This window comes from Chlorocebus sabaeus, chromosome 16, assembly GCF_047675955.1.
Source record: "Chlorocebus sabaeus isolate Y175 chromosome 16, mChlSab1.0.hap1, whole genome shotgun sequence".
In the NCBI taxonomy this organism is placed as follows: domain Eukaryota; kingdom Metazoa; phylum Chordata; class Mammalia; order Primates; family Cercopithecidae; genus Chlorocebus; species Chlorocebus sabaeus.
Window position 1 is genome coordinate 67636691 of NC_132919.1, and position 27289 is coordinate 67663979.

At 50.1% G+C, this 27289-nt stretch overlaps 1 protein-coding gene across 7 annotated transcripts; it reads right to left on the bottom strand.

Moving 5' to 3' along the window:
* Positions 1–108: 108 nt before the first annotated feature.
* On the bottom strand, positions 109–25149 carry HROB (homologous recombination factor with OB-fold). Of its 7 annotated transcripts, none has more exons than XM_037993936.2 (10): positions 24468–24768; positions 21376–21426; positions 17579–18766; positions 15473–15553; positions 12929–13069; positions 10674–10782; positions 10400–10485; positions 9927–10052; positions 5809–5917; positions 109–710 (listed from the first exon to the last, which is right to left on the bottom strand). In XM_037993936.2, exons 1-10 carry the CDS (start codon positions 24468–24470, stop codon positions 649–651), a joined length of 1956 nt encoding a protein of 651 aa, XP_037849864.1. In that variant the 5' UTR covers positions 24471–24768; the 3' UTR covers positions 109–648. The 7 variants fall into 7 exon arrangements, with proteins under 7 accessions (XP_037849864.1, XP_008010645.2, XP_037849865.1 ...); XM_008012454.3 differs by having other exon boundaries at positions 15473–15556; positions 24468–24765; XM_037993937.2 differs by lacking the exon at positions 15473–15553.
* Positions 25150–27289: the final 2140 nt, after the last annotated feature.

A 27289-nucleotide genomic window follows, 5' to 3' on the forward strand; every position in this document is an offset into this window, starting at 1 on the left:
AAAAGAAAAAAAAAAGAGAGAAACCGTTGCCTGAGCCCTTCTATGGCCACACAGCACTGGCAGGGCAGGCAGGAAGCAGCAAGGGGTGGAAAGGAAAGGGAGGCAGAAGAAGCAGGAGCTGCTTTATTTCAGAACAAGGTACAATAGGCCACACCTCTGTCCTGCACCTGGGAACCTTGGGCACGGATGAGCAGAGCAACTACAGGTCTGAAGAGACAAAGCAGAGGAGGCTGAGCATGCTCCTCCCCTGTGCGGAGGGGCAGGCCACCATTGCTGTGGTGTGGCTTCTTTCAGCTCCTTAGCTGTCCAGGGACTAGGGTATGAAGGGACAAGAAAACCAGGCCCAATATCCTCTAAAGTTAAGCTGAGGCAGGAGAGGGACACCCAAGGCGAGGGTGACATGCCTTTCCTGTTGGCTGGAGAGCCAGTCTCGGGCCAGATTCTGGGGCCAACAGCAAAGGAAGGCCCAAAGTGAGGGCAGCACAGAGATGAGGGGGCTCTCAGGGAAAACACCCAGGGTGGGAGCAACCACAGAAGCCCCCCGCTGTGTCCACTCTCCAATCATGCTGGCCTTCTTCTCCCCCTTGGACGTGACCAGACACGCCCAGAGCTGCCTGCTCACGGTGCCTGTCCTGTGTTGGGGCAGTCTCAACTACTGGTCCCACAGAAGAATTCCTCAGGAAGCTCACTCAGGAGTCCATCCAGGTCATCTAGAGAGAGGGGAATGATGGGTAGCCTTAGTGACAACATCAGGGTTCTGTATGACTCAGGTCCAAAGTTTCTGCCCTTCAGGAGGGCCTGGGCCTGGTTGTATAGCTGGACAGGCAGCTCCTCCAGGCAGTGGTACCCATGCCAATGGGCCTGAGGCTGGCCTGACTTCAATCTTCCCTCTGCTCCCCCTGTACCCATATATGACAAAAGGCAGGGGCGTAATCCCTGGGCCATTCTGATGAGAAAGAGAATTCCCCTGGGACTCACTGATTCCTCTCCTTCCATCCAGTCATAGTGCCAAACAGGAAGGCTTCAGAGGTCACCTAGTGCAACCCTCATTGGCTGAGGGAGAAAGAGGGCTGGGAAAAGCCATTAGATGTGTTCAGAGTTGTACAGTTCCTTAATTAGCTTCTCATCTGACAGTGGAAAGTACCACCCCCTTCCTTAAAGTGCCTGTGTTAGACTACAGTTCTCAGATGTGGTACTTATGTCCGAGAACTTGGACACAGCTGACCTCAATAATCCCTAGCAATATTGTTTACTAGCAGCAGCTAATACTGACTGAGTGCTTGCTGTGTGCCTCAATAACCATTCATAGGTAGGGGATCTCCGGGTAGCTCTTGTTATCAACCCCACTTTACCTGAAACAAGCTTTTAAGAGGTAAAACAGGCCGGGCGCGGTGGCTCAAGCCTGTAATCCCAGCACTTTGGGTGGCCGAGACGGGCAGATCACGAGGTCAGGAGATCGAGACCATCCTGGCTAACACAGTGAAACCCCGTCTCTACTAAAAAATACAAAAAACTAGCTGGGCGCGGTGGCGGGCGCCTGTAGTCCCAGCTACTCGGGAGGCTGAGGCAGGAGAATGGCGTAAACCCGGGAGGCGGAGCTTGCAGTGAGCCGAGATCTGGCCACTGCACTCCAGCCTGGATGACAGAGCGAGACTCCGCCTCAAAAAAAAAAAAAAAAAAAAGAGGTAAAACAACTTGCCCAAGGTGAGCATACTCAAGCTCCATCTGACACCAGAGCCACTGCTGCCAACTAGAAAACTCCTGCCTACTGGATGGGATCAGAAAACCCTGGGAGTAACTTAGACGTCTGTAAGCTACACCCAAGAGCCTAGCTCTTCATCTGGCAAGAGCACTCAGTAAATATCACTGCTGGAAGGAAGGACAAAAGTTAGTTTGGGGAGCATTCACAATTTCATTATGGCGACTGGCACTGTACCCAGGGAGGTAGGACTGGAATTTGCTTATAACAAAAAAAGTTCCCCTGCATTAACTACACCGTGACTGTCTAGAGAAACACTGTATGAAATGAAGGGGAATGGCAATCAGCTTGGGCTAGGAAACTAGGAATCAGGGTAAGAATCAAGAATCAGTATTTGGGCCGTGTGCAATGGCTCACGCCTATAATTGCAGCACTTTGGGAGGCTGAGGCAGGTGGATCACAAGGTCAGGAGATTGAGACCAGCCTGGCCAACACGGTGAAACCCTGTCCCTACTAAAAACACAAAAATTAGCCAGGTGTGGTGGCACGTGCCTGTAATCCCAGCTACTATGAGGCTGAGGCAGAAGAACTGCTTGAACCAGGGAGGCAGAGGTTGCAGTGATCTGAGATCGCACCACTGCATTCTAGCCTGGGCGACAGGGCAAGACTCCGTCTAAAAAAAAAAAAAAAGAATAAGTATTTGTCTTCAGCACTGTTGGGCCACCATTAGTAGCTTCCTGCTCAAAGGTCTGTCCCTACACTGAAGATGTGACACTAGCCCATATATATATATATATATATATTTTTTTTTTTTTTTTGAGACGGAGTCTCACTCTGTCGCCCGGGCTGGAGTGCAGTGGCCGGATCTCAGCTCACTGCAAGCTCCGCCTCCTGGGTTTAAGCCATTCTCCTGCCTCAGCCTCCAGAGTAGCTGGGACTACAGGCGCCCGCCACATCGCCCAGCTAGTTTTTTGTATTTTTTTGTAGAGACGGGGTTTCCCCATGTTAGCCAGGATGGTCTCGATCTCCTGACCTCGTGATCCACCCGTCTCGGCCTCCCAAAGTGCTGGGATTACAGGCTTGAGCCACTGCGCCCGGCCATTTTTTTTTTTTTTTTGAGACGGGGTGGCACTCTGTCACCCAGGCTGGAGTGCAGTGGTGTGATCTCGGCTCACTGCAAGCTCCGCCTCCTGGGTTCACACCAGTCTCCTGCCTCAGCCTCCCGAGTAGCTGGGACTACAGGTGCCCACCACCATGCCCGGCTAATTTTTTATATTTTTAGTAGAGACAGGGTTTCACTGTGTTAGCCAGGATGGTCTCGATATCCTGACCTCATGATCTGCTTGCCTCGGCCTCCCAAAGTGCTGGGATTACAGGCGTGAGCCACTGCACCCAGCCCACCAGCCCTAATATTCTATAGTCAATTCTCTGTGACTACCAGCAACCTTCTGGCATTCTGGTGATGCCTTGGCTTGTCTCATAAAGAAAGAGTGCAGGCTCCCAGGCAATGCAAGATTCTAGGATAAGGGACATATGCTTTTTCACAAGATATAATGGCCTTTGTGGTTCATCCATTGGTATACTGTGAATTAGGTAGTGTGAGAACACCTATCTATAATTGTGGGTGGAAACCTACCCAGGGGCCGGGGCAAGACACTGAAGGGCACAAACTGTTCCAGTATAATAAAGAAAATAGTTACAATAAGAAAAGTTATACTAGAAATAGAACATAGAGATGACTGTATATGGATATTACCAATCATTAGTTTTTAGTACTAATCTCTGCATTATCATTGTAACCGAGAAAAAAACCAGCCAGTACAGAGTCAGGAGCTGAAGGGACATTGTAAGAAGTGAGCAGAAAACAAGAGTGAAAGTCCTCTGTCACACCCTGATAAGGGCCGCTTGAGGACACCTTGGTCTAGCAATAGCTCCAGTGCCTGGGAAAGCACCCGTTACTTAGCAGACCTCAGTCTTGCGGTAGCACCAGTGCCTGGGAAGGCACCCGTTACTCAGTAGACCCCGGTCTTGCGGTAGCACCAGTGCCTGGGAAGGCACCCGTTACTCAGTAGACCCCGGTCTTCCAGTAGCACCAGTGCCTGGGAAGGCACCCGTTACTTAGTAGACCCCGGTCTTCCGGTAGCACCAGTGCCTGGGAAGGCACCCGTTACTTAGTAGACCTCGGTCTTGCGGTAGCACCAGTGCCTGGGAAGGCACCCGTTACTTAGTAGACCTCGGTCTTGCGGTAGCACCAGTGCCTGGGAAGGCACCCGTTACTTAGCAGACCTCGGTCTTGTGGTAGCGCCAATGCCTGGGAAGGCACCTGTTACTTAGCAGACTGGGAAAGGGAGTCTCCCTTTCCTTAGGGGAGTTAGAGAACACTCTGCTCCACCAGCTTTTGTGGGAGGCCTGACATTAGCCAGGCCTGCCCGCAGTCATCCAGAGGCTTAAACTTCTTGTGGTGCTGTGCTTCAGTGGGCACACTCCTTGTCCACTTTATGTTCCGCCTGCAAACCTGGTTCTTCTTTTTTTTTTTTTTTTTTTTTTTTGAGACGGGAGTCTCGCTCTGTTGCCCAGGCTGGAGTGCAGTGGCCGGATCTCAGCTCACTGCAAGCTCCGCCTCCCAGGTTTACGCCATTCTCCTGCCTCAGCCTCCCAAGTAGCTAGGACTACAGGAGCCCGCCACCTCGCCTGGCTAGTTTTTTGTATTTTTTAGTAGAGACGGGGTTTCACCATGTTAGCCAGGATGGTCTCGATCTCCTGACCTCGTGATCCGCCCGTCTCGGCCTCCCAAAGTGCCGGGATTACAGGCTTGAGCCACCGCGCCCAGCCCCTGGTTCTTCTTTTAAGTTCTTGGAAGATAGCAGTAGCGAATCAGTGAAGTATTAAAGTCTTTAGGCTGGGACCCTACATCTTGCACCCAACTCTTGTCTTCTGGTCACTTCTCACAATGTCTCTTCAGCTCCTGACTCTGTATTGGCTGGTCCTTTTCTCGGTTACAATGATAATGCAGAGATTAGTACTAAAAACTAATGATTGGTAATATCCATATATAATCATCTCTATATCCTATTTCTAGTATAACTTTTCTTATTCTATTTTCTTTATTATACTGGAACAGTTTGTGCCTTCAGTCTCTTGCCTTGGGACCTGGGTAGGTTTCTGCCCACAAATAATCCTGTAAACTTTGGGGCCAGACAGGATTGAATTTTTGGAATTGAAAAGCTAAAGACCAGGCTGGGCGTGGTAGGTCATGCCTCTAATCCCAGTACCTTGGCAGAGACAGAAGGATCACTTGAGCCCCAGGAGTTCGAGACCAGCCTCGGCAACATGGCAAAACTGTCTCTACAAAAAATTTAAAAATTGCTGGGCATAGTGGCACATGCCTGTAGTCCCAGCTACTTGGGAGGCTAAGATGGGAGGGCTGCTTGAGCCTGCGAGGCTGAGGCTACAGTGAGCCGTGTTCATAACACTGCACTCCAGCCTGGGCAACAGAATGAGACCTGTCTCAAAAATTAAAATTAAAATAAAAAAAGCTAAAACTAGATCGTGAATGGTGTTAGTTTCACCTGGGTGATGTTGCCTCCTGAGGAAGCAGCTGGCCCAACCACAAGGGGTCTGCATTTGGGCCTCTCTGGTTTGTAGCCTGGTTCTCCCAAAAACCACGTGGACGTCTGACTCCTTAGCACTCCTCTAAGGTTAGTCAGGATGGGAAATCTGCCTCTGTGGTCCGGTCGTCAGCCCACGGAGGACTCAGAGTGTGGCACAAAGATAGCACCTGTCCATCTGGACAGGGGATGGTGATGTTTCCTCCTTGTGGCTGATGGCACATAACCTGAAAATGGGGGAAACCTGTGGATGACGCTTTGTTTTATGCGGCCCCATCACACTGTTAATGAGTTTGTGGCCTGCAGCCTTGTCAAACAAGACACTGTATCTGATTTCTGTAAGATTATATAAGATCCAAAGATTCATGGAAAGAGGAACAAGATTCCGTCTCCAAAAAAAAAAAAAAAAAAGAGGAACAAGATGTAGCCAGGAAGATTCTGGTTCAGCTATTCAACAGGAAATTGAACCTCTCTTGCTCCCAGTTGGGCTGACTGCCTTACCTGCTTCTGGGAGTTCTTCCTCAGGGGACGCCTCTGCCTCTAGTTTCTGTGCTGTTCTGAAGACTTCCTTGGGCTCTGCAGACACATCATGCTGGAAGCTCCCTGAATCCTGGGGACAGAGGATCTGGTTACCAATGCCTGTGTCCCTGAAATCCCTTCAGGTGGCATCATCTCTACCCAGACAACCTCAAAGGAACAGTGGGGGGCTCAGGAAAGAAACATGATGGGGCCAGGTGTGGTGGCTCACACCTGTAATCCCAGCACTTTGGGAGGCCAAGGCCAGTGAATCATTTGAGGTCAGGAGCTCGAGACCAGCCTGGCCAACATGGTGAAACCACGTCTCTACTGAAAATACAAGGCCGGGCACGGTGGCTCAAGCCTGTAATCCCAGCACTTTGGGAGGCCGAGACGGGCGGATCACGAGGTCAGGAGATCGAGACCATCCTGGCTAACACGGTGAAACCCCGTCTCTACTAAAAAAATACAAAAATTAGCCAGGTGCAGTGGCAGGCGCCTGTAGTCCCAGCTACTCAGGAGGCTGAGGCAGGAGAATGGCGTGAACCCGGGAGGCAGAGCTTGCAGTGAGCTGAGATCCGGCCACTGCACTCCAGCCTGGGGGACAGAGTGAGACTCCGTCTCAAAAAAAAAAAAAAAAAAAAGAAAATACAAAAACAGAGCCGGGCATAGTGGTGCGCGCCTGTAATCCTAGCTACTCGGGAAGCTGAGGCATGAGAATCGCTTGAATCCAGGAGGCAGAGGTTGCAGTGAACCGATATCGCGTCACTGCACTCCAAACTGGGTAACGGTGAGACCCTCTCTGCAAAAAAAAAAAAAGAAAGAAAGAGGCCGGGCGCGGTGGCTCAAGCCTGTAATCCCAGCACTTTGGGAGGCCGAGGCGGGTGGATCACGAGGTCAGGAGATCGAGACCATCCTGGCTAACATGGTGAAACCCCGTCTCTACTAAAAATACAAAAAACTAGCCGGGCGTGGTGGCGGGCGCCTGTAGTCCCAGCTACTTGGAAGCTGAGGCAGGAGAATGGCGTGAACCCGGGAGGCGGAGCTTGCAGTGAGCCGAGATCGCGCCACTGCACTCCAGCCTGGGTGACACAGCGAGACTCCGTCTCAAAAAAAAAAAAAAAAAAAAAAAAAAAAGAAGAAAGAAATATGATGGAAGAGTATATGATGGAAGAGTATGGCAGGGGCCAGCCACCCAGGCCCATGCTGAAGGGAGGGAGCTGAAACACCAAACACCCAAAGCAGCACATAATAAAACAAAACAAAAAACAAACCTCTTTTGGCTGATTTTCTTTTCTAGTTTTGTTGGTATCTGATGTTTTAGGGATTCTATATAACTAGAGCAGACAGTGAAGAGGTCATTCAGAAATACATTGAGGAGTTAACTTGAGATTTAAAATTAGCTGTTAACAATCCCCAAAGGAATATATAGCTAATATATGGGCAGGTAAGTAAAACTGATAATTAAGGCCAGGCACGGTGGCTGATACCTGTAATCCCAGCACTTTGGGAGGCCAAGGCAGGAGGATCGCTTGAGGTTGGGAGTTTGAGAGTAGCCTGGCCAATATGGTGAAACCCCATCTCTACTAAAAATACAAAAACTAGGCCAGGCGTGGTGGCTTACGCCTGTAATCCCAACACTTTGAGAGGCCAAGGCAGGTGGATCACAAGGTCAGGAGTTCGAGACCAGCCTGACCAACATAGTGAAATCCGTCTCTACTAAAAATACAAAAATTAGCCAGGTGTGGTGGCGTGCACCTGTAATCCCAGCTACTCAGGAGGCTGAGGCAGGAGAATCACTAGAACCCAGGAGGTGAAGTTGCAGTGAGCTGAGAACACACCACTGCACTCCAGCCTGGGTGACAGAGTGAGACTCCATCTCAAAAAACTAAACAAATACTGGTAATTAAATGGTTAACCATGCTTAGCCCTAGGAAATAGGAGTGGGGAAGGCTGGGATCCATTTTTCGCTTATTCTGTGCTATTTTCATTTATTTCTTCTTTTTTTTTTTTTTTTATTTATTATTATTATACTTTAAGTTGTAGGGTACATGTGCATAACGTGCAGGTCTGTTACATATGTATACTTGTGCCATGTTGGTGTGCTGCACCCATCAACTCGTCATTTACATCAGGTATAACTCCCAATGCAATCCCTCCATCTTTTTTTTTTTTTTTTGAGACACGGTCTCGCTCTGTCGCCCAGGCTGGAGTGCAGTGGCACGATCTCGGCTCACTGCAAGCTCCGCCTCCCGAGTTCAGGCCATTCTCCTACCTCAGCCTCCCAAGTAGCTGGGACTACAGGTGCACACCACCATGCCCACCCAGCTAATTTGTTTGTATTTTTAGTAGAGACAGGGTTTCACCATGTTAGCCAGGATGGTCTCGATCTCCTGACCTTGTGATCCACCTGCCTCGGTCTCCCAAAGTGTTGAGATTACAGGCGTGAGCCACCACGCCCAGCCTATTTTGATTTATTTCAATGAGTATAGATAATTTGAAATTTAAAAGAAAAATAGGCCGAGCACAGTGGCTTATGCCTATAATCCCAGCACTTTGGGAGGCCGAGGCAGGCCGATCAACTGAGGTCAGGAGTTCAGGACCAATCTGGCCAATATGACGAAACTGTCTCTACTAAAAATATAAAAACAATTAGCTAGGCATGGTGGCATGTGCCTGTAGTCCTAGCTGTTTGGGAGGCTGAGTTGGGAGAATCACTTGAATCTGGAAGGCAGGGGTTGCAGTGAGCCAAGGTCACGCCGCTGCACCCTGGCCTGGGTGACAGAGCAAAACTCTGTCTCAAAAAAAAAAAAGGCCGGGTGCGGTGGCTCAAGCCTGTAATCCCAGCACTTTGGGAGGCCGAGACGGGTGGATCACGAGGTCAGGAGATCGAGACCATCCTGGCTAACACAGTGAAATCCCATCTCTACTAAAAAATACAAAAAACTAGCCGGGCGAGGTGGCGGGCGCCTGTAGTCCCGGCTACTCGGGAGGCTGAGGCAGGAGAATGGCGTAAAAACCCGGGAGGCGGAGCTTGCAGTGAGCTGAGATCCGGCCACTGCACTCCAGCCTGGGCGATACAGCGAGACTCTGTCTCAAAAAAAAAAAAAAAGAATACAAAAAACTAGCCGGGTGAGTTGGCAGGCGCCTGTAATCCCAGCTACTCGGGAGGCTGAGGCAGGAGAATGGCGTAAACCCGGGAGGCGGAGCTTGCAGTGAGCTGAGATCCGGCCACTGCACTCCAGCCCGGGCGACAGGGCGAGACTCCGTCTCAAAAAAACAAAACAAAACAAAACAAAACAAAAAAGAAAAAGAAAGGGTTTGGAAGTGGGGTGATTTAGAGAAAATGGAGGGGCTAAGGGGAAAGATGAGGAAAATGGAAGTGGAAAGTTGGAGCTTAGACGAAAACCTCTAAGGTGACTAGAGGTCATCAAGTAAATGTACCACAGATGAAGCAACAGCAAGGGAGGCAACAGGACTTGCCCAAGGTCACAGTACACGTTTTCAGTACACAAGATCCCAGGAAGGTGGTGGGGGCGGGGCATGTCAAGCCCAGACTCTGCACTCTTACCCTGGAGTGCATTTGCCTGGAAGCTCATGCTCGCCTCCCATAAATGCCAAATGCTTGTCTCAGTTCCTAAAGAGGATGTCCCCACCAGTGTTCTGTGCAGCTTTCCCCTAACTTAGCAGAGGCACACGCCAAGAGGGGAGACACAGAGCAGGTGCTGGCTCACCTGACAGGCCACTTGTAGCTCACTGTTCTCCACACTGCCACCTGTAGCAGATCTGATCCTCAGTCATTTACTGCCGCCACCCCCTGGGGGGCCCTCCACTTGGTTAGTTCTCAAGTGACTCCTATCCTCTCAGATGTTCAAGCCTGCCATCAGATGCTCAGGGATCACCAAGAAGCCAGCTGCTCCTCTAGGTACTGTTACTGAGCCATCTGCCAGGCGGCTGGATGAGGGATAGGAGATGGTCCTGTCCCCAAAGATACCTTTTCACCTCAGAGCACCTGCTCCCCAGGGTGGAAGAGAGGAAGAAATCAGAAGATCCAGGCAGAAGGAGGGCCCTACCAGTCCCCTGTTCCATCCTGCTCCTCTTACCTTGGGAAAGGGCTGAGATGGCTTGAGGAAGCTCCCATCCCCAGAATCCAGGCTGTAAATATGGACCAGGTTGTTGGGTGTCACGTTGAGGTAGTGATTTCGAAGTGAAGGAGAAAACACTCCAATCTAGAGTCAAGGAAAGGGAAGGTCAGTGTCCTGATGGAGCACTGGGAGCTGCCAGATGGCCACCTGGCTCCCACCTGCTTTTCACTTGGTGTCCTCTGCCTAGCCTTGGTGCCAGAGAACCATTTGCCACACTCTCCCCTCAACACAACCCTCCATCCCCATCCACCTTGAAGAATGGGAGCCAGCTCAAGGGCTGCAGGCCTTCCCTCAGCTCCTCAAGCCAGGGCCTAGCAATAGTTCAGCCACTCCATGCCTGGTGTTGTAGAGGAAGGCAGTCAGACAGGTAAGGAGACAGACACTGGGGGCTCTATCCAGGTGGCAGTGGTGTAGACAGCTGCTCCCCATACCTGCTTCAGCAGCAGCACTGAGCCAGGCTTCAGCTCATTCTGGCGAGTCTCCAGCAGCAACCTGTGCACTGTCCCCTGCATCTCTCCTGCAAATACCACATGGCTCATCAGTCTCGGGGTCAAGGGCAGCACAGCAACTGGTATGGGCCCTGGCTGGGAAGTGGGCTGCTCGCTGCCTCAGTTTTCCTGTCTGCAAAGGGAGAGGGTGATTCCTCCTCATTTCCTGTCCTCAATGGAGCCCACTCATCAGACAATCTAGGACCTAATTCCTTACCCGTGGGGTCTTTGAAAACCACACTGGCGTCCATTGTGCTCCGAGTCAGGGACTTGATCATCACCGCCATATTGGGAACCTTGTTCCTAGGAAGCTGCTTCAGGGCTGCCTGTTTACAAGGAGAGGCATATGCTGAGCCTTCCATGGCCCACCTGTGACTTCCCAGGTCTCCAAGTATGCCAGGGAAACCGGGGGTAGGAGGGGCCAGAGTATAGTTATAGTGATGATCTTCTTGTGGAGGACAAAGAGGTATCCCATCTCTCTTTCTGGCAGACCTAGAGCTGGGAGGGCCTTCATTTCTCTCCCCTGCCTCCTTTCTTTTTTATTTGGGTTTTTTATTTTTATTTATTTTATTTATTTTTAAATTTTGGGGTTTTTTTTCTTTTGAGACGGAGTTTCGCTCTTTTGCCCAGGCTGGAGTGCAGTGGCGCAATCTCGGCTCACCACAACCTCCGTCTTCTGGTTTCAAGTGATTCTCCTGCCTCAGGCTCCCGAGTAGCTGGGATTACAGGTGCCCGCCACCACGCTCAGCTGATTTTATTTTTAGTAGAGATGGGGTTTTACCATGTTGGCCAGGCTTGTCTTGAACTCCTGACCTCGTGATCCACCCACCTCGGCCTCCCAAAGTGCTGAGATTACAGGCATGAGCCACTGCACCCAGCCTATTTTTTTATTTTTGAGATGAAGTCTTGCTCTGTCGCCCAGGCTGGAGTACAGTGGTACGACCTTGGCTCACTGCAACCTCCGCCTCCGGGTTCAAGTGATTCTCCAGCCTCAGCCTCCCGAATAGCTGGAATTACAGGCTTGTGCCACCATGCCTGGCTAATTTTTGTATTTTCAGTAGAGACGGGGTTTCACCATGTTGGCCAGGCTGGTCTCGAACTCCTGACCTCAACTGATCTACCTGCCTCACCCTCCCAAAGTGCTGGGATTACAGGCATGAGCCACCACGCCCGGCTTATTTTTTTATTTTTGAGATGGAGTCTTGCTCTGTCGCCCAGGCTGGAGTACCGTGGTGCAACCTTGGCTCACTATAACCTCCGCCTCTGGGTTCAAGCTATTCTCCAGCCTCAGCCTCCCGAGTAGCTGGAATTACAGGCGTGTGCCACCAAGCCTGGCTAATTTTTGTATTTTCAGTAGAGATGGGGTTTCACCATGTTGGCCAGGCTGGTCTCGAACTCCTGACCTCAAGTAATCCGCCCGCCTCAGCCTCCCAAAGTGCTGGGATTACAGGCGTGACCCAACCCGCCTGGCCTGTTATTTGTTTTTGTTTTTTTTTTTGAGACGGAGTTTCACTCTTGTTGCCCAGGCTGGAGTGCAATGGTGCATCTTGGCTCACTGCAACCTCTGCCTTCCAGGTTCAAGCAATTCTCCTGCATCAGCCTCCCGAGTAGCTGGGATTACAGGCATGTGCCAACATGCCCGGCTAATTTTGTATTTTTAGTAGAGACAGAGTTTCTCCAGGTTGGTCAGGCTGGTCTTGAACTCCTGACCTCAGGTGATCCGTCCACCTTGACCTCCTAAGATTATAGGTGTGAGCCACCATGCCCAGCCTTGGGTTTTTTTTTTTAAAGGAGACCAGGTCTCGCTCTATTGCCCAGGCTGGAGTACAGTGGCATGATCATAGTTCACTGTAGCCTAAACCTCCTAAGATCAAGTGATCCTCTGGCCTCAGCCTCCCTAGTAGCTGAGACTATAAGGCATGTGCCACCACATCCAGCTAATTCTTTTTTTTTTTTTTTTTTTGTATTTTTTTGTAGAGACAGGGTCTTGCTTTGTTGCCCAGGCTGGTTTCAAACTCCTGACCTTTGTGATCCTTCCACCTCGGCCTCCCAAAATGCTGGGATTACAGGTGTGAGCCACTGCATCCAGCACTTTCGTTTATATATGTTTACACAGTGTTCCATCATAGCAGTCACAGGCAGGGATATGTTGGCACAAGTACTGGCATGTCTCTGCACAACCCTTAACCACTAGGGAGATTTGAGGGTGGCAGTGTGCTCACACCACCCCAGCCAGGGCCTGGAAGTGTAGAAGCATGCCATAACCCAGTCTCTCCTTCCACCTGGGCCCAATCCTATGGATGACAGTGAAAAGGTAGGTAAGTGGAAGATACAACAAAAGGGACTTTGTGCTGCTGCTCGTATAGGGTACGAGGGAGCAAACAGCCTCTTCCTAAGGTGGAGTATGGCAGTAGGTCAGATACAGGGATAAAAACGGTCTTTCCTATGGGTCTCAGCACCCAGAATCCTTACCTTGCGCAGCACCATGACAATGCTGTAGGTACAGAGGAAGCAGTTAGGGTCTCTCTCATCCAGGCCTAGCGCAGATTTCATGGTCAGCCAGGGCCCTCGCCCAAAATCCTCCTCCACGGATGCCTGGGAACTAGCAACAATCTGGTACCACAGAGCAGAGGGGGAGCCTGTATGAATAGGTCTACCTTGCTACAGACTGTTGATTGAAACAGGGTGGAAGGGTGAGAGAGGAAAGGCAAATCCCCTCGGAAAAACTGTAGTACAATGGCCACAGTCTCTCCTCTCATTTATCTCCAAGGCCAGAAAATGGCATGTGAAATCTTTTTTTTTTTTTTTTTTTTGAGACAGAGTCTGGCTGGCTCTGTCGCCCAGGCTGGAGTGCAGTGGCCGGATCTCAGCTCACTGCAAGTTCTGCCTCCCGAGCTTACACCATTCTCCTACCTCAGCCTCCGGAGTAGCTAGGACTACAGGCGCCCGCCACATCACCCGGCTAATTTTTTGTATTTTTTTTTAGTAGAGACGGGGTTTCAACGTGTTAGCCAGGATGGTCTCGATCTCCTGACCTCATTATCCGCCCATCTCGGCCTCCCAAAGTGCTGGGATTACAGGCTTGAGCCACCGCGCCCGGCCTTTTTTTTTTTTTGAGACGAAGTCTCACTCTGTCACCCAGGCTGGAGTGCTCACTGCAACCTCCGCCTCCCAGGTTCACGCCATTCTCCCTCCTCAGCCTCCCAAGTAGCTCGAACTACAGGCGCCTGCCACCATGCCTGGCTAATTTTTTGTATTTTTAGTAGAGATGGGATTTCACCATTCACAGGATGGTCTCGATCTCCTGACCTTGTGATCCACCTGCCTCGGCCTCCCAAAGTGATGGGATTACAGGCATGAGTCACCGCACCCGGCCTCTTTATTTTTTCTTTTTCTTTTTTTTCTGATTGCTTTGGCATTTGAAGCATGTGAAAATCTTGTTGCATATCACAGCTTTCATTCAGCAGATACTCTTTTTTTTTCCTTTTTAAAATCAGGTCCTATCTGCAAGACTAGGTATGAAAAACAAATTTTTAATAAAATCAGCTCCTGGGCCAGGCACAGTGGCTCACACCTGTTATCCCAGCACTTTGGGAGGCCGAGGCGGGTGGATCACCTGAAAACAAGAGTTCGAGACCAGCCTAGCCAACATGGTGAAACCTCCTCTCTACTAAAAATACAAAAATTGGCTGGGCACAGTGGCTAACACCTGTAATCCCAGCACTTTGGGAGGCTGAGGCGGGCAGATCACGAGGTCAGGAGATGGAGACTATCCTAGCTAACACGGTAAAACCCCGTCTCTACTAAAAATACAAAAGTTAGCCGGGCATGGTGACACGCGCCTGTAGTCCCAGTTACTCGGGAGGCTGAGGCAGGAGAATAGCTTGCACCCAGGAGGCGGAGGTTGCAGTGAGCCGAAATCACGCCACTGCACTCCAGCCTGGGCGACAGCGCGAGAATCTGTCTCAAAAAAATTAAAATAACGGGCCGGGCGCGGTGGCTCAAGCCTGTAATCCCAGCACTTTGGGAGGCCAAGACGGGCGGATCACAAAGTCAGGAGATCGAGACCATCCTGGCTAACATGGTGAAACCCCGTCTCCACGAAAAAATACAAAAAAACCAGCCTGGGTGACAGAGCAAAGACTCCGTCTCAAAAAAAATAAATAAATAAAATAAAATAACATAAAATAAATAAATAAATAAAATAAAATATAAAATAAAAATAAAAAATAAAATAAAATAAATAAAATAAAATAAAATCAGTTCCTGACTTTAACTTCATTGAAGCAGAAAGCTATCCAAGCTTATTTTTTGTAACAGACTCAAAAAGTCTTAGGGATAGGGATCCACCGCATATATTTATAGGCTTCCAGAGTGGCTTAGCCATTTTGAAACCAGTCATATTTTATTTGGGATGCTTCTAGCTTTAACAATTAACCTTCTTACATTAATACATGCTTCGAATCCAGAGAGTATTTGCTGCTTTGGATCTGAAATGGACTGGCGGATCTCTGGAGCTACAGCAGAGAAAAAATACTGGGGAGAATTAAAAGCAAAACTGGGTTCGAGGGCAGAGCACGTCAACCAGAACCCCAAGGAGGAGGGAAGCTGGGTCTCACCCACCAAAGAGAACCCAGCAAAGGCAAGAGAAGGCAGATCCCTCCTAGCTCGGTTGTCAGAAACCTGAGAGGAAGGGCTCCTGAGACACAATCTCATACTACTTATCACAGTCTCCTCCCCTAGGGGAAGCTGGAGCTAGCTGGGCCTTTATTTCTTAGATGGGAAAGAAGGCTGGACCCATGGCACCAGATAATACCTACCTGGCACCAGGACAGGCTTCGCTTAATGCCAGTAAAATTGCTGCCTCCCCCAACTGCCTGCCTCAAATGCCTTTTAGTGTGTGACACCAGCAAACAGGCCTAGCAGCATCAGCTCTTGATGTTTAACTCCTGAAACACACGGGGATGCCCCTCACTCTCAAATCACACCCAGAAAGTTAACACTTGCATAAGTTACCTCTGTCTGGAATTTAGCCAGAGCACCATGGGTCGGAGTTTGGGGTGTGGAAACCATGATGTCCTCCAGACTTCTCCCACTCTGCTAAGAGGGGAGAGAAGGAGAAGGTGAGAGCAAGCTCAGCAACTGTTATTTACAAGTACAGCTTTTTGTCTGGATTACATAATGAGTTCAGGAAATGATCAGAGACAATTAACACATATTACATCTCTCCTAACAAAGTCTCAGGAGCCTCTTTGGCAGCTAAAAAAGATACTTTGGGGATTGGTTTGGAAACGTGAGGAAGCTGGAGCTAGCCCAGGTGCGAAAACCAGGGCTGCCTGAAGGGGGCAGTGACCCAAATAGAGAGGCCTGGCCGGGCGCCCGGTGGCTCATGCCTGTAATCCCAGCACTTTGGGAGGCTGAGGTAGGTGGATCACCTGAGGTCAGGAGTTCGAGACCAGACTGGCCAACATGGAGAAACCCTGTCTCTACCAAAAATACAAAAATTAGCCAGACGTGGTGGCGCATGCCTGTAATTCCAGCTACTCGGGAGGCTGAGGCAAGAGAATCACCTGAAGCCGGGGAGCAGAGGTTGCAGTGAGCCAAGATTATGCCACTGCACTCCAGCCTGGGTGACAGAGCAAGACTCTGTCTCAAAAAGAAAAAGAAAAATTGAGAAGCCTGTGATGAGCAAAGGGGCAGCTTACCCCAGTCCTAACCCTTTCCTCCAGGAAGATCCAGCCCAGGAGGAACATAGACGGCCTCTTTGGACGTCTGCTAACGTGCTAGGGAAGAGCAAGTAACAGGCAGAAATTGTTTCAAACGCCCTTAAAATGGGAGGAAGAGGGCATACCTATCACAACCAGTCCAGATCCTCAGAGTCCAATTATCTGGGATCTGATCCAAGACTAGTTTAATCCAAGTCTCACCAGGGCTGTCTCGTTTTCAGTCCCAGCTTCCCCACACCTGCCACAATGACCTGTTCTGTGGATCTGAGTGCACCTTGCTCTTCTGCCTCTGTGCCTTTACATGTGCTCTTCCCTGCCTTCCCACTGCCAGAACATCCACAGAGCACAGCTCCCGCTCCGCCACACACCTGTTAACCTCCTACTCATCCATCCAAAGCCCACTCAGCAAGCCTAAGGCAGAGCTAGTGTCTCCCCAGCACCCAGGGAATGACCCCTATTCACACTATGCACTTTGTGCGTGTTTGTTTGCATCTGTTTCTTCCATTTCACTGTAAGCTCTTTAGGACAGGAACTATTTCTTTTAATCTCTGTACTCTCAGTTCCAAGCAAATTGTCCAACACATAAGAAGTCCTTAAATGCACATGATAAATGATGAGTTGATGGGTGCTGACGAGTTGATGGGCGTAGCATACCAACATGGCACAAGTATACATATGTAACAAACCTGCATGTTGTACACATGTACCCTAGAACTTAAAGTATAATAAAAAAAAAAATGCACATGAATGACTTCCTGCCCTAGTACACACCTGTAGTCCCAGCTATATGGGAGGCTGAGGCAGGAGAATGGCTTGAGCCCAGTTTAGGACCAGCCTGAGCAACATAGCCAGTCTCTAATTCTTAAAAAAAAAAAGGAAAAGAGGGTCAGGCGTGGTGGCTCACGCCTGCAATCCCAGCATTTTGGGAGGCCGAGGCAGGCAGATCACTTGAGGTCAGGAGTTCAAGACCAGCCTGGCCAATATGGTGAAACTCTGTCTCTACTAAAAATACAAAAATTAGCCAGGCATGGCGGCGGGGGCCTGTAGTCCGCTATTCAAGAGGCTGAGGCAGAAGAATCGCTTAAACCCAGGAGGCAGAGGTTTTAGTGAACTGAGATCGCGCCGCTGCACTCCAGCCTGGGCGTCGCAGCAAGACTCCATCTCAAAAACAGAAAAAAAGGAGAAGAAAATTATGATGTCCTCAGAGCCTTAAGCACTTCTTTCACGGTGGATTTTCTAGCATTCAATTCTTCCCTTTTATTTCTCCTACAGCTTTGAAAAGCCTCTCTGCACTTCCTTCCTTCCTTGCAGGAGGGAAGATATGCTAGGGCTGGACAATGCTGGAACCCTGCTTCTCTCCCTTGCCCCCCAAATCCTAGAAAGTCAGCTCACTCACCTGGTGAGGCAGGATTCCAGCTGGGCCGGGGAAACGGCGAGTTTTGGCTCGGGTGGAGGGATGAGTGGGCTGCTGGGGTGTCCGGCTGGCAGCAGTGACCAGCTGCACCAGGTGGTTGGTGACTATGGGTGTCTGCAGAGCTCCTTGGGGACCCAGGTAGGAATGGGGACCTTTTGGGGTACCAACAGGAGACTCAATGGAAGACAGTGGAGCTTGGGGATGTAAGGGTATCCGAGGAAATAATCCAGAACTAGTCCTTGAGGGAGTAGAACAGCTTGAGTTGGGAGTTCGAGGTCTGTGTAAATGAGCTTTGCCACTTAACCAGGAACTTGGAGACTGGAATGGCTGACAAGGGAAACGATTTTGAGGGCTGCTCTGAATGGTCCCTCTAGCAGCTTGGAGAGGCTGAAGTGCTTGAACAGGGGGGCCTTGTGGACAGATTTTCCAGTGGAGTTGCTGAGTGGGAACTGTTAAGGCAGTTGGAACAGGAAGGTGACCCGCAGCACCAGGTCTCAAGGGGGGTCGTGGAGTCCTACATTGGACGACAGGATCTAGAGACTCATCCTGGGCTGACATGATGCCCGCTGTGTGGGTGGCAGGCACGGGCTCCTTCTGGCACGATCCACTCAGATCAACTAACCAGGCCTTTTTAACCAATACTGAACCCTCCCGCTGCTGGGCAGGCAGGATTGGTGTGGCCTCACTGCTGACTCCACATTCCAGCTCCATGCCAGGCTCCTCCAACTCCATGCTTGCCAGGACTTTATCAAAGTCGTCTTGTTCAGGCCCCTCAAAGCCACCAACTTGCTGCTGTTGGCTCTCAAAGGTGAGTAGGGGGTGTAGGGCTGAGGATTGAGGTCTTGCTGGCTCTCTGAGCACTTCTGTCACTGTCACTCTTCTCTGATTGCCAATCCAGCTGCTGGAAGTAGAGACAGGCCTTAGGGGAGCTGTTCCTATGCATGATGGACGGCTGTCGGCACTGGGCATGCTGGAGGTAGGGAGGCAGATGTCCAGGTCTGGCATGCCCAAAGCCTCTGAGGGAGCAGTGGGGTGTAACGGCAGCAGCCTGGAGGACCGTGCCTGCACAGTCTCCTGTGGCCTAGAAGAGACAGGTCTCAGACGCCCAGCATTCACAGGCAGTGAGCCAGCAAACCGGTTCTCTGCATCCTCCACAGCAGACAAGAAATCCTACAAGGAAGCAGAGATGGTAGGTCTTGGCATCTGGAAATCAAGAACCCCTCTGCTTTTACTGTTCAGGAACATAGCATGTATGTTTGTGTGTAGACACTTGAAAGAAACCAAAGCATGAGGGTCGGGCATGGTGGCTTATGCCTGTAATCCCAGCACTTTGGGAGGCCAAAGTAGGAGGATCACTTGAGGTCAGGAGTTCGAGACCAGCCAGGCCAACATGGCGAAACCTTGTCTCTACTAAAAATAAAAAAATGAGCTGGGCATGGGGGTGCACACCTGTAATTCTAGCTACTCAGGAGGCTGAGGTAGGAGAATCGCTTAAACTTGAGAGGCAGAGGTTGGCAGTGAGCCGAGATCGTGCCACTGCACTCCAGCCTGGGTGACAGAGTAAGACTGTCTCAAAAAAAAAAAAAAAAAAAAAAGAAAGAGAGAGAGAGAGAAAAATAAACCAAAGCATGAAAGGCAATGGTGGTTTATCTGTCTCTTACCACCTCTGACCTCACCCATGGGCCTACACAAGGCTCTATCAAAAACACTCCAATCTAAGGCTAAGTCTTCAGGTAGCTTCTCTTTCTTCAGTCTTCATGGGTGGGGAGACGGGCAGTTAGAGGAGGATAGCAGGAGAAGCAAATGTTCCCAGGCACCAAGAAGTCAGACAAATCACCCTAGGTCACACAACAACCATCTCAACGAGACCACTTTCTGATGTCTGGCCTGTTATCTAAATAGGGATCTATCCAGCTGGTCATGCTGCCTGTCCTTAGCTCACTCTTCATCCCCAATATGCACTCGTGTACTCTCTCTCTCTCTCTCACACACACACACACACACCACAGAGATAGCTACCCTTCAGTAAGCCAGAGAGGCCTTGGAGCCAGCAAAAAAGGCAGAAGTTAAATATAGCTTTTCAGGCAAGTTAAATAAAGTATGGATTCCAGTTGGGAAGCAAGGTGAGATTGACACCTTCAAGAGCAACAGACCTGTTCTGAGGGTGGTTTTGAGTCAGAACTGCTGATTTAACTGACAGGAGGGTCCCCACCACCCTCACCCTCTGCTGCCGCACTGGATTGTCTGGGCTAGAGAAAGGCTTTTTCCTGCTTTGTGCATTATTAAGTGAGTCTCATACTCAGGCAGGACCACCATAGAACTCAACAATAATAATAATGACCAGAACTATAGCAGTAATAAAATCCTGATGACTCTGGAGGTTGATGATCTTTTTTCTCCCAAAGAGCTCACTCTCAGACATGATGTCATCTGCTTTAGGAAGGGGGAAGGGACTGATCTGCCAATTTCAGGGAACAGAAACTTCAGCTGTCAGAGTCCTTTACTAGAGGAAAGTAAATTACTTGCCTAGCAGTCCCATCATCACCTGGTAAGACCCAAGAGGGTCATTTTAACAGTCACCTTTTCAGCCTGTAATCACACATCTCCAAAGCAGAAAGACAAAGACAAGGACACATCTCCTTGACAAAACGGCAGTTGTGAATTATTTGTAAAAACAAAAATCAGGACGGGCCTGCTGGCTCACACCTGTAATCCTAGCACTTTGGGAGGCCTAGGCAGAAGGATCACTTGAGTCAGGAATTCGAGACCAGCCTGGGCAATTTAGTAAGACCCTGTCTCTACAAAAAAAAAATAAAAATTAGCTGCACATGGCGGCACACACCTGTAGGCCCAGCTACTGAGGAGGCTGAGGTGGGAGGATCACTCATGCCTGGGAGGTCGAGGTTGCAGTGAGCCGTGATTGTGCCACTGCACTCCAGCCTGGGTGACAGAAAGAGATCTTGTCTCCAAATAAAGAAAGAAGTTCACACACTGGGGACTGCCACAGGCAGGGAGGTGGAGAACACCAGGAAGAATAGCTAATGCATGCTGGGCTTATTACCTAGGTGATGCGATGATCTGTGCAGCAAACCACCATGGCACATGTTTACCTATGTAACAAACCTGCACATGTACCCCTGAACTTAAAATAAATGTTGAAGAAAAGAAAAAAAAGAATTATCCCTGGCTGGGCCATTCCCAGAAATTCTGATTTAATTGGTGTGTGGTAGGGCCTAGACAAGGGTAATTCTAATGTGTGAGCTTTGGATCTAGTCGCACCCCCTATTTTGTGATTAGACAGAGGGAAAGGAAGAAATCTGAGACAGAAGAGCATCCCTCATATTGCAGAAGAGAAAACAGAAGACTAGAGAATAAAGTAACTTGCCCTGATTCACATAGCCAATTGCTGACCCCTGGCCTCCTGCTCTCCAGTAACTATGCTGTCTGTTACATGGTTCTGGCTCTACATACACTGCCTTTCCTACCACAAATATGTTATCACCGAGGTGAATTAAATCAGCTAGATGACACATCTTCCAGGAAAGAGCCCTTATAAATGAAAGGTATGACAATTAGGCAACTCATCTCTCCGGTTTTTTGTTTCTAAGACACTTAAGTAGGTTGTTTACATTTCTCATCACTTCTCAGCATCTCACGGGCAAAAACATACACATATCAACTAAAAGGAGGCTGGTACAGGCTACTCCAAGATGTTCTGAACCTGAGTGTTTATATTTTAAGACTTTATCTGCCACCTCTGATCACCAACACTTCCCTACCTCATCTTCAAACTCCTCTTCCACAGCAAACAGCTTCTGCAAACTGCACGCCTGAAAAGAAAACAAACCAACTGGGGTTGAGAAATACCATTTGCAAGCACATTCTGTCCTCACTCTGCTTCTTCCCAGCACTAACAATACCATCAGGTATATTGTTTTTTGTTTGTTTTTGCAACGGCTGGGAAAGGACTAAGGAATGAGAAGAAACGGCATTTTGTTAAAGACTTAAATGATCTAGGGCCGGGCGTGGTGGCTCACGCCTGTAATCCCAGCACTTGGGGAGGCTGAGGCAGGTGGATCTCCTGAGGTCAGGCCTGGCCAACATGAAGAAACCTCGTCTCTACTAAAAATACAAAAGTTAACTGGGCATGGTGGCTCATGCCTGTAATCCCAGCTACTTGGGAGGCTGAGGCGGAGAATTGCTTGAACCCGGGAGGCGGAGCTTGCACTCCAGCCTGGGCAACAGAGTGAGAGTCTGTATTAAAAAAAAAAAAAAAAAAAAAAAAAAAAAAAAAGACCTAAGTGTTCTAAAAAACTTACTTAGCTGTGTGTAGTGGCTTATTCCCGCAGTCCCAGCTACCTGGGAGGCTGAGGTGGCTGGATCTCTAGAGTCCAGGAGTTTGAGGCTAGCCTAGGCAACATAGTGAAACCCACTTCTTAAAAAAGATTAAAACACTTTCTGTCAGGCACGGTGGCTCATGCCTATAATCCCAACACTTTGGGAGGCTAAGGCTGGTGAATCATCTGAGGTCAGGAGTTCGAGACCAGCCTGACTAACATGGTGAAACCCTATCTCTACTAAAAATACAAAATTAGGCCAGGCGTGGTGGCTCACGCCTGTAATCCTAGAACTTTGGGAGGCTGAGGTGGGGGCAGATCACAAGGTCAGAAGTTCGAGACCAGCCTGGCCAACATATTGAAACCCTGTCTCTACTAAAAATACAAAAAATTAGCTGAGCGTGGTGGTGGGCACCTGTAATCCCAGCTACTCAGGAGGCTGAGGCAGGAGAATCTCTTGAACCGGGAGGTAGAGGTTGCAGTGAGCCGAGATCACGCCATTGCACTCCAGCATGGGCGACAGGGTGAGACTGTCTCAAAAAAAAAATTAAAAAATTAGCCGGGCCTGGTGGAGCATGCCTATAATCTCAGCTACTTGGGAGGCTGAGGCAGGATAATTGCTTGAACCCGGGAGGTAGAGGTTGCAGTGAGCCAAGATTGTGCCACTGCACTCCAGCCTGGGTGACAGAGACTCTCTTAAAAAAAAAAAAAAAAAAAAAAAAGATTAAAACACTTTCTTGTAACATAATCCACTCAGAACCATCTGCACTAATCCTGGAAGGAAAGAAAGGGGACAAAGGGAAGGCTGCCTAGGGGAGCAATGGCAGTTCTCCAGGACTATGCACACGGGCGTAAACATTTTGCTTTTATCTTTTTAGACAGGGTCTTGCCCTGTTGCTCAAGTTGGAGTGCAATGGCGAGATCATAGCTCACTGCAGCCTCAATCTCCTAGGCTCAAGTGACCATCCCACCTCATCCTCCTTCGTAACTGGGACTACAGGTGTCCACCACCATGCTTAGCTAATTTTCTTTTCTTTTTTTTTTTCCTTCTTGCTCTGTTACCCAGGCTGGAGTGCAGCAGCACGATCTCAGCTCACTGCAACCTCCACCACTCCGGTTCAAGCAATTCTTCTGCCTCAGCCTCTCGAGTAGCTGGGATTACAGGCCAAGCCACAATGCCCGGCTAATTTTTTTGTATTTTTAGTTGAGACAGGGTTTCACCATGTTGGCCAGGCTAGTCTTGAACTCCTGACCTTGTGATCTGCCCACCTTGGCCTCCCAAAGTGCTGGGATTATAGGTGTGAGCCACTGCGCCCAGCCTAATTTTTAAATTTTTGTAGATATAGGGCCTCACTATGTTGCCCAGGCTTGTCTTGAACTCCTGGGCTCAAGTGATCCTCCCACCGTGGCCTCCAAAGTGCTGGGATTGTAGGTGTCAGCCACAGGCTGTGCGTTGTGGCTCACTCCTGTAATCCCAGCACTTTGAGAGGCCGAGGCGGGTGGAGCACCTGAGGCCAGGAGTTCAAGAGCAGCCTGGCCAACAAAGTGAAACCTCATCTCTACTAAAAATAGAAATAAATTTGCGGGGGTGGTGGTGCCCGCCTGTAATCCCAGCTTGTTGGGAGTCTGAGGCAGGAGAATTGCTTGAACCTGGGAGGTGGAGGTTGCAGTGAGCGGAGATCGCACCACCGCACTCCAGCCTGGGCCACAGAGTGAGACTCTGTCTCAAAAAAGCAAACAAGCAAACAAACAAAAGTAGGTGTCAGTCGCGGCACCTGGCTTGGGCCTAAGGATTTTGCAATATCCCAAAGGTTTCCCCTGACGAATCTAATGTCAAACATGAGAGAAACTACCATAAATCCAAACACATCTGCAGTGGCATTGTTTCTGTAAATGAAGCCAGTAGTTTCCCTATCTAATCCAAGGCCCAAAAACTAGGGTCCCAGGAGAGTAGGATACCCCAGTCCACGGTTCCTTCTTTCTAGCCAGCAGGACTGCTGTAGCCAGCTCCAGACGAGTGTCAAACCCAGAGCAGAGGTGGTGCCTAACCCCAGATACCAGAGCCGCAGGAACTACAGCTGGCGATACAGTTCCCAAGACTCTAAGGGTCAGAGAGAAAGGGGTGGAGGAGAGGCGGCGGTTGCAGTGAGCCGAGATCGCGCCACTGGACTCCAGCCTGAGCGGCAGAACGAGACTTCATCCAAAAAAAAAAGTGGAAAGGGTGGGGCGGAGAGGGGAAAGGGATGGACCCAAGCGGTAGTGACGTCTGAGCGTACTGGAAAATGAGGTTTCCCAGGAGAGTAGGAAGGCAACAGGAGGGAAACTGAGGCCCAGGGAAGAAGAATGCTTTCTCAGGGTCTCCGGCGCGTCCATGACAAGCCCCGCCGAGACCCCAGGTCTCCCGACTCCCCCGAACCTCCATCCAGACCCCGGTCCTGCAGCTCGCCCGGGCGAGGGGCTGGAACCCCACCAGCAGTTCCAGAGGCCAGGGGGGCCCTGCGGCCCGCCGACCCCCAGGCTGGGCGCGGCATTACCATGGCGACGGCGGGTGGGCCTCGGCGGGAAGGTTGGCCCGGCACCCCGAGTCCAGAGAGTCGCCGGGGCTTCGGATACGACCCAGGTGGAAGTCTAGGACTCCGAGGGACAGGGCTCCGGGGTGGGGTCAGAGGGCAGCGTCTCCGCGATGTAGGGAAAGTCGCCGGAAGACTGGGGGCAGCGCCTCAGACCTCATTCGAAGACGCCGCCACACAGGCGTCTCCGCCTTCTTAAAGGGGCGGGCACATTTATTCCCCGCCGACACAAAGGTCCTTCTTGCTCTAGTCTTCCGCTCTGGTCTTAAAGGGGAAATGGATGGGCTCTCGGTCGCCCCCAAGCGGCTCCTCGGCCCAGTCGGCTGGTTCAGCACTGATTCAGGTGAGAGCAGGCCGGGGGAAATCTGGGCCCCATGACGCCTAATCCTGACCCCGCTCCTTTCTTTTCCTTTCTTTTTTTTTGTATTTTTTTGAAACTGAATCTCGTTGTGTCGCCCAGGCTGGAGTGCAGTGGCGCGATCTCGGCTCACTGCAACCTCCGCCTCTTGGGTTTAATTGATTCTCCTGCTTCAGCCTCCCAAGTAGCTGGTATTGCAGGCGCCCGCCACCACGCCCAGCTAACTTTCGTATTTTTAGTAAAGACGGGGTTTTACCATGTTGGCCAGGCTGGTCTCGAACTCCTGACCTCAAATGATCCACCTACCTCGGCCTCCCAAAGTGCTAGGATTACAGGCGTGAGCCATTGCACCCGACCTGGTTTCTTTCTAACATGCAATGGGATCCTATTTTTCCACTGAAAAGTTCTTCAATCCTTCTCAGTCACTGGAGGATGACATATAAAATCCCCAGGACCTGCAGCGCTCTGGCCTCTGCCTCCCTGCTTTATCTGGTCTCCCAACCAATCAGCCTCCCAGTCAGCACCAATCCCTTTCCACACCACTTTTTTTTTTTTTTTTTTTTGTCTGAGACCGAGTCTCGCTGTTGCCCAGGCTGGAACGCAATGGCTTGATCTCGGCTCACCGCAACCTCCGCCTCCCGGGTACAAACGATTCTCCTGCCTCAGCCTCCCAAATAGCTGGGATTACAGGTATGAACCACCGCGCCCCGGCCTCCCTGCTGGACTTAGTACTCCTTCAGAGCAAGACTGTGACTTTTCACCTTTGTGAACCAGCATGTGGCACATCGAAGACACTCAGAAAATGAGTTTGTTTTGGCCGGGCGCGGTGGCTCAAGCCTGTAATCCCAGCACTTTGGGAGGCCGAGACGGGCAGATCACGAGGTCAGGAGATCGAGACCATCCTGGCTAACACGGTGAAACCCCGTCTCTACTAAAAAATACAAAAAAAACTAGCCGGGTGAGATGGCGGGCGCCTGTAGTCCCAGCTACTCGGGAGGCTGAGGCAGGAGAATGGCGTAAACCCGGGAGGCGGAGCTTGCAGTGAGCTGAGATCCGGCCACTGCACTCCAGCCTGGGCGACAGAGCAAGACTCCGTCTCAAAAAAAAAAAAAAAAAAAATGAGTTTGTTTTTGTTTTGAGACTGGGTCTTACTTACTCCCTTACCCAGGCTGGAGTGCAGTGGCACAATCATGGCTCACTGCAGCCTCCACCTCTTGGGCTCAAGCAATCCTCCCACCTCAGCCTCCTGAGTAGCTGGAAACACAGGCACACACCACTAAGATAACTTTTTTTTTTTGAGATGGAGTCTCACACTGTCACCTGGGCTGGAGTGCAGTGGCACAATCTTGGCTCACTGCAACCTGTGCCTCTCAGGTTCAAGCGATTCTCTCGCCTCAGCCTCTCAAATGGCTAGGATTACAGGCGTGTGCCACCATGCCCAGAAAATTTTTGTATTTTTGGTAGAGACAGGGTTTCACCATGTTGAACAGGCTGGTCTCGAACTCCTGACCTCAGGTAATCCGCCCGCCTCAGCCTCCCAAAGTGCTGGGATTACAGATGTTAGCCACCACGCCCAGCCACGCCCGGCTAATATTTTGTATTTTTAGTAGAGACAGAGTTTCACTATGTTGCCCAGGCTGGTCTCAAACACATGACCTTGTGATCCACCCGCCTTGGCCTCCCAAAGTGCTGGGATTACAGTCGTCAGCTACCGCGCCCGGCCTAAACCCAGCTAATTTTTTTATGTTTATATTTTGTAGAGATGAAGGCTCCCTGTGTTGCCCAGGCTGGACAAGTGTTTGTTGAATGACTTGATGCCATTTGTCAGGAGGGAGTGTGAATGGCTGGGCAACTCAATGCTCACTTCCACAAATACCTGCAACTGCTAGGTGAGGAGCCCCATCCTCTTAGGTGCAAAGGAGGACAGATCTGGCGTGTGTCTGTGTGTGTTTCTGTGTTTAAGTTTGGAGATAGCATGCTGCATTAACTATGGAGTCAGATAAATCTTGGTTTATATTTGACTCTGTTGCTAACTGACTGTGTGACCTTGAGTAAGTTACTTTACCTCTCTGAATCTTAGCTGCCTCATCTATGAAAAAAGAATAATACAGCTGGGCATGGTGGCTCACACCTGTAATCTCAGCACTTCAGGAAGCTGAGGTGGGCAGATCACCTGAGGTCAGGAGATCGAGACCAGCCTGGCCAACATGGTGAAACCCTGTGTCTACTAAAAATACAAAATTTAGCCAGGCACAGTGGCTCACACCTGTAATCCCAGCACTTTGAGAGGCCAAGGGGGGCGGTTCACGAGGTCAGGAGATCAAGACCATCCTGGCCAACATGGTGAAACTCCATCTCTACTAAAAATAAAAAAAAATTAGCTGGGTGTAGTGGCGGGTGCCTGTAGTCCCAGCTACTCAAGAAGCTG

Coding starts and splice junctions, on each gene's coding strand:
- HROB (XM_008012454.3), bottom strand. Junction 13,070..15,472: donor TGGCTAAATTCCAGACAGAG/GTAACTTATGCA, acceptor CTGTGGTACCAG/ATTGTTGCTAGTTCCCAGGC. Junction 711..5,808: donor GGAAGAACTCCCAGAAGCAG/GTAAGGCAGTCA, acceptor CCCTCTCTCTAG/ATGACCTGGATGGACTCCTG.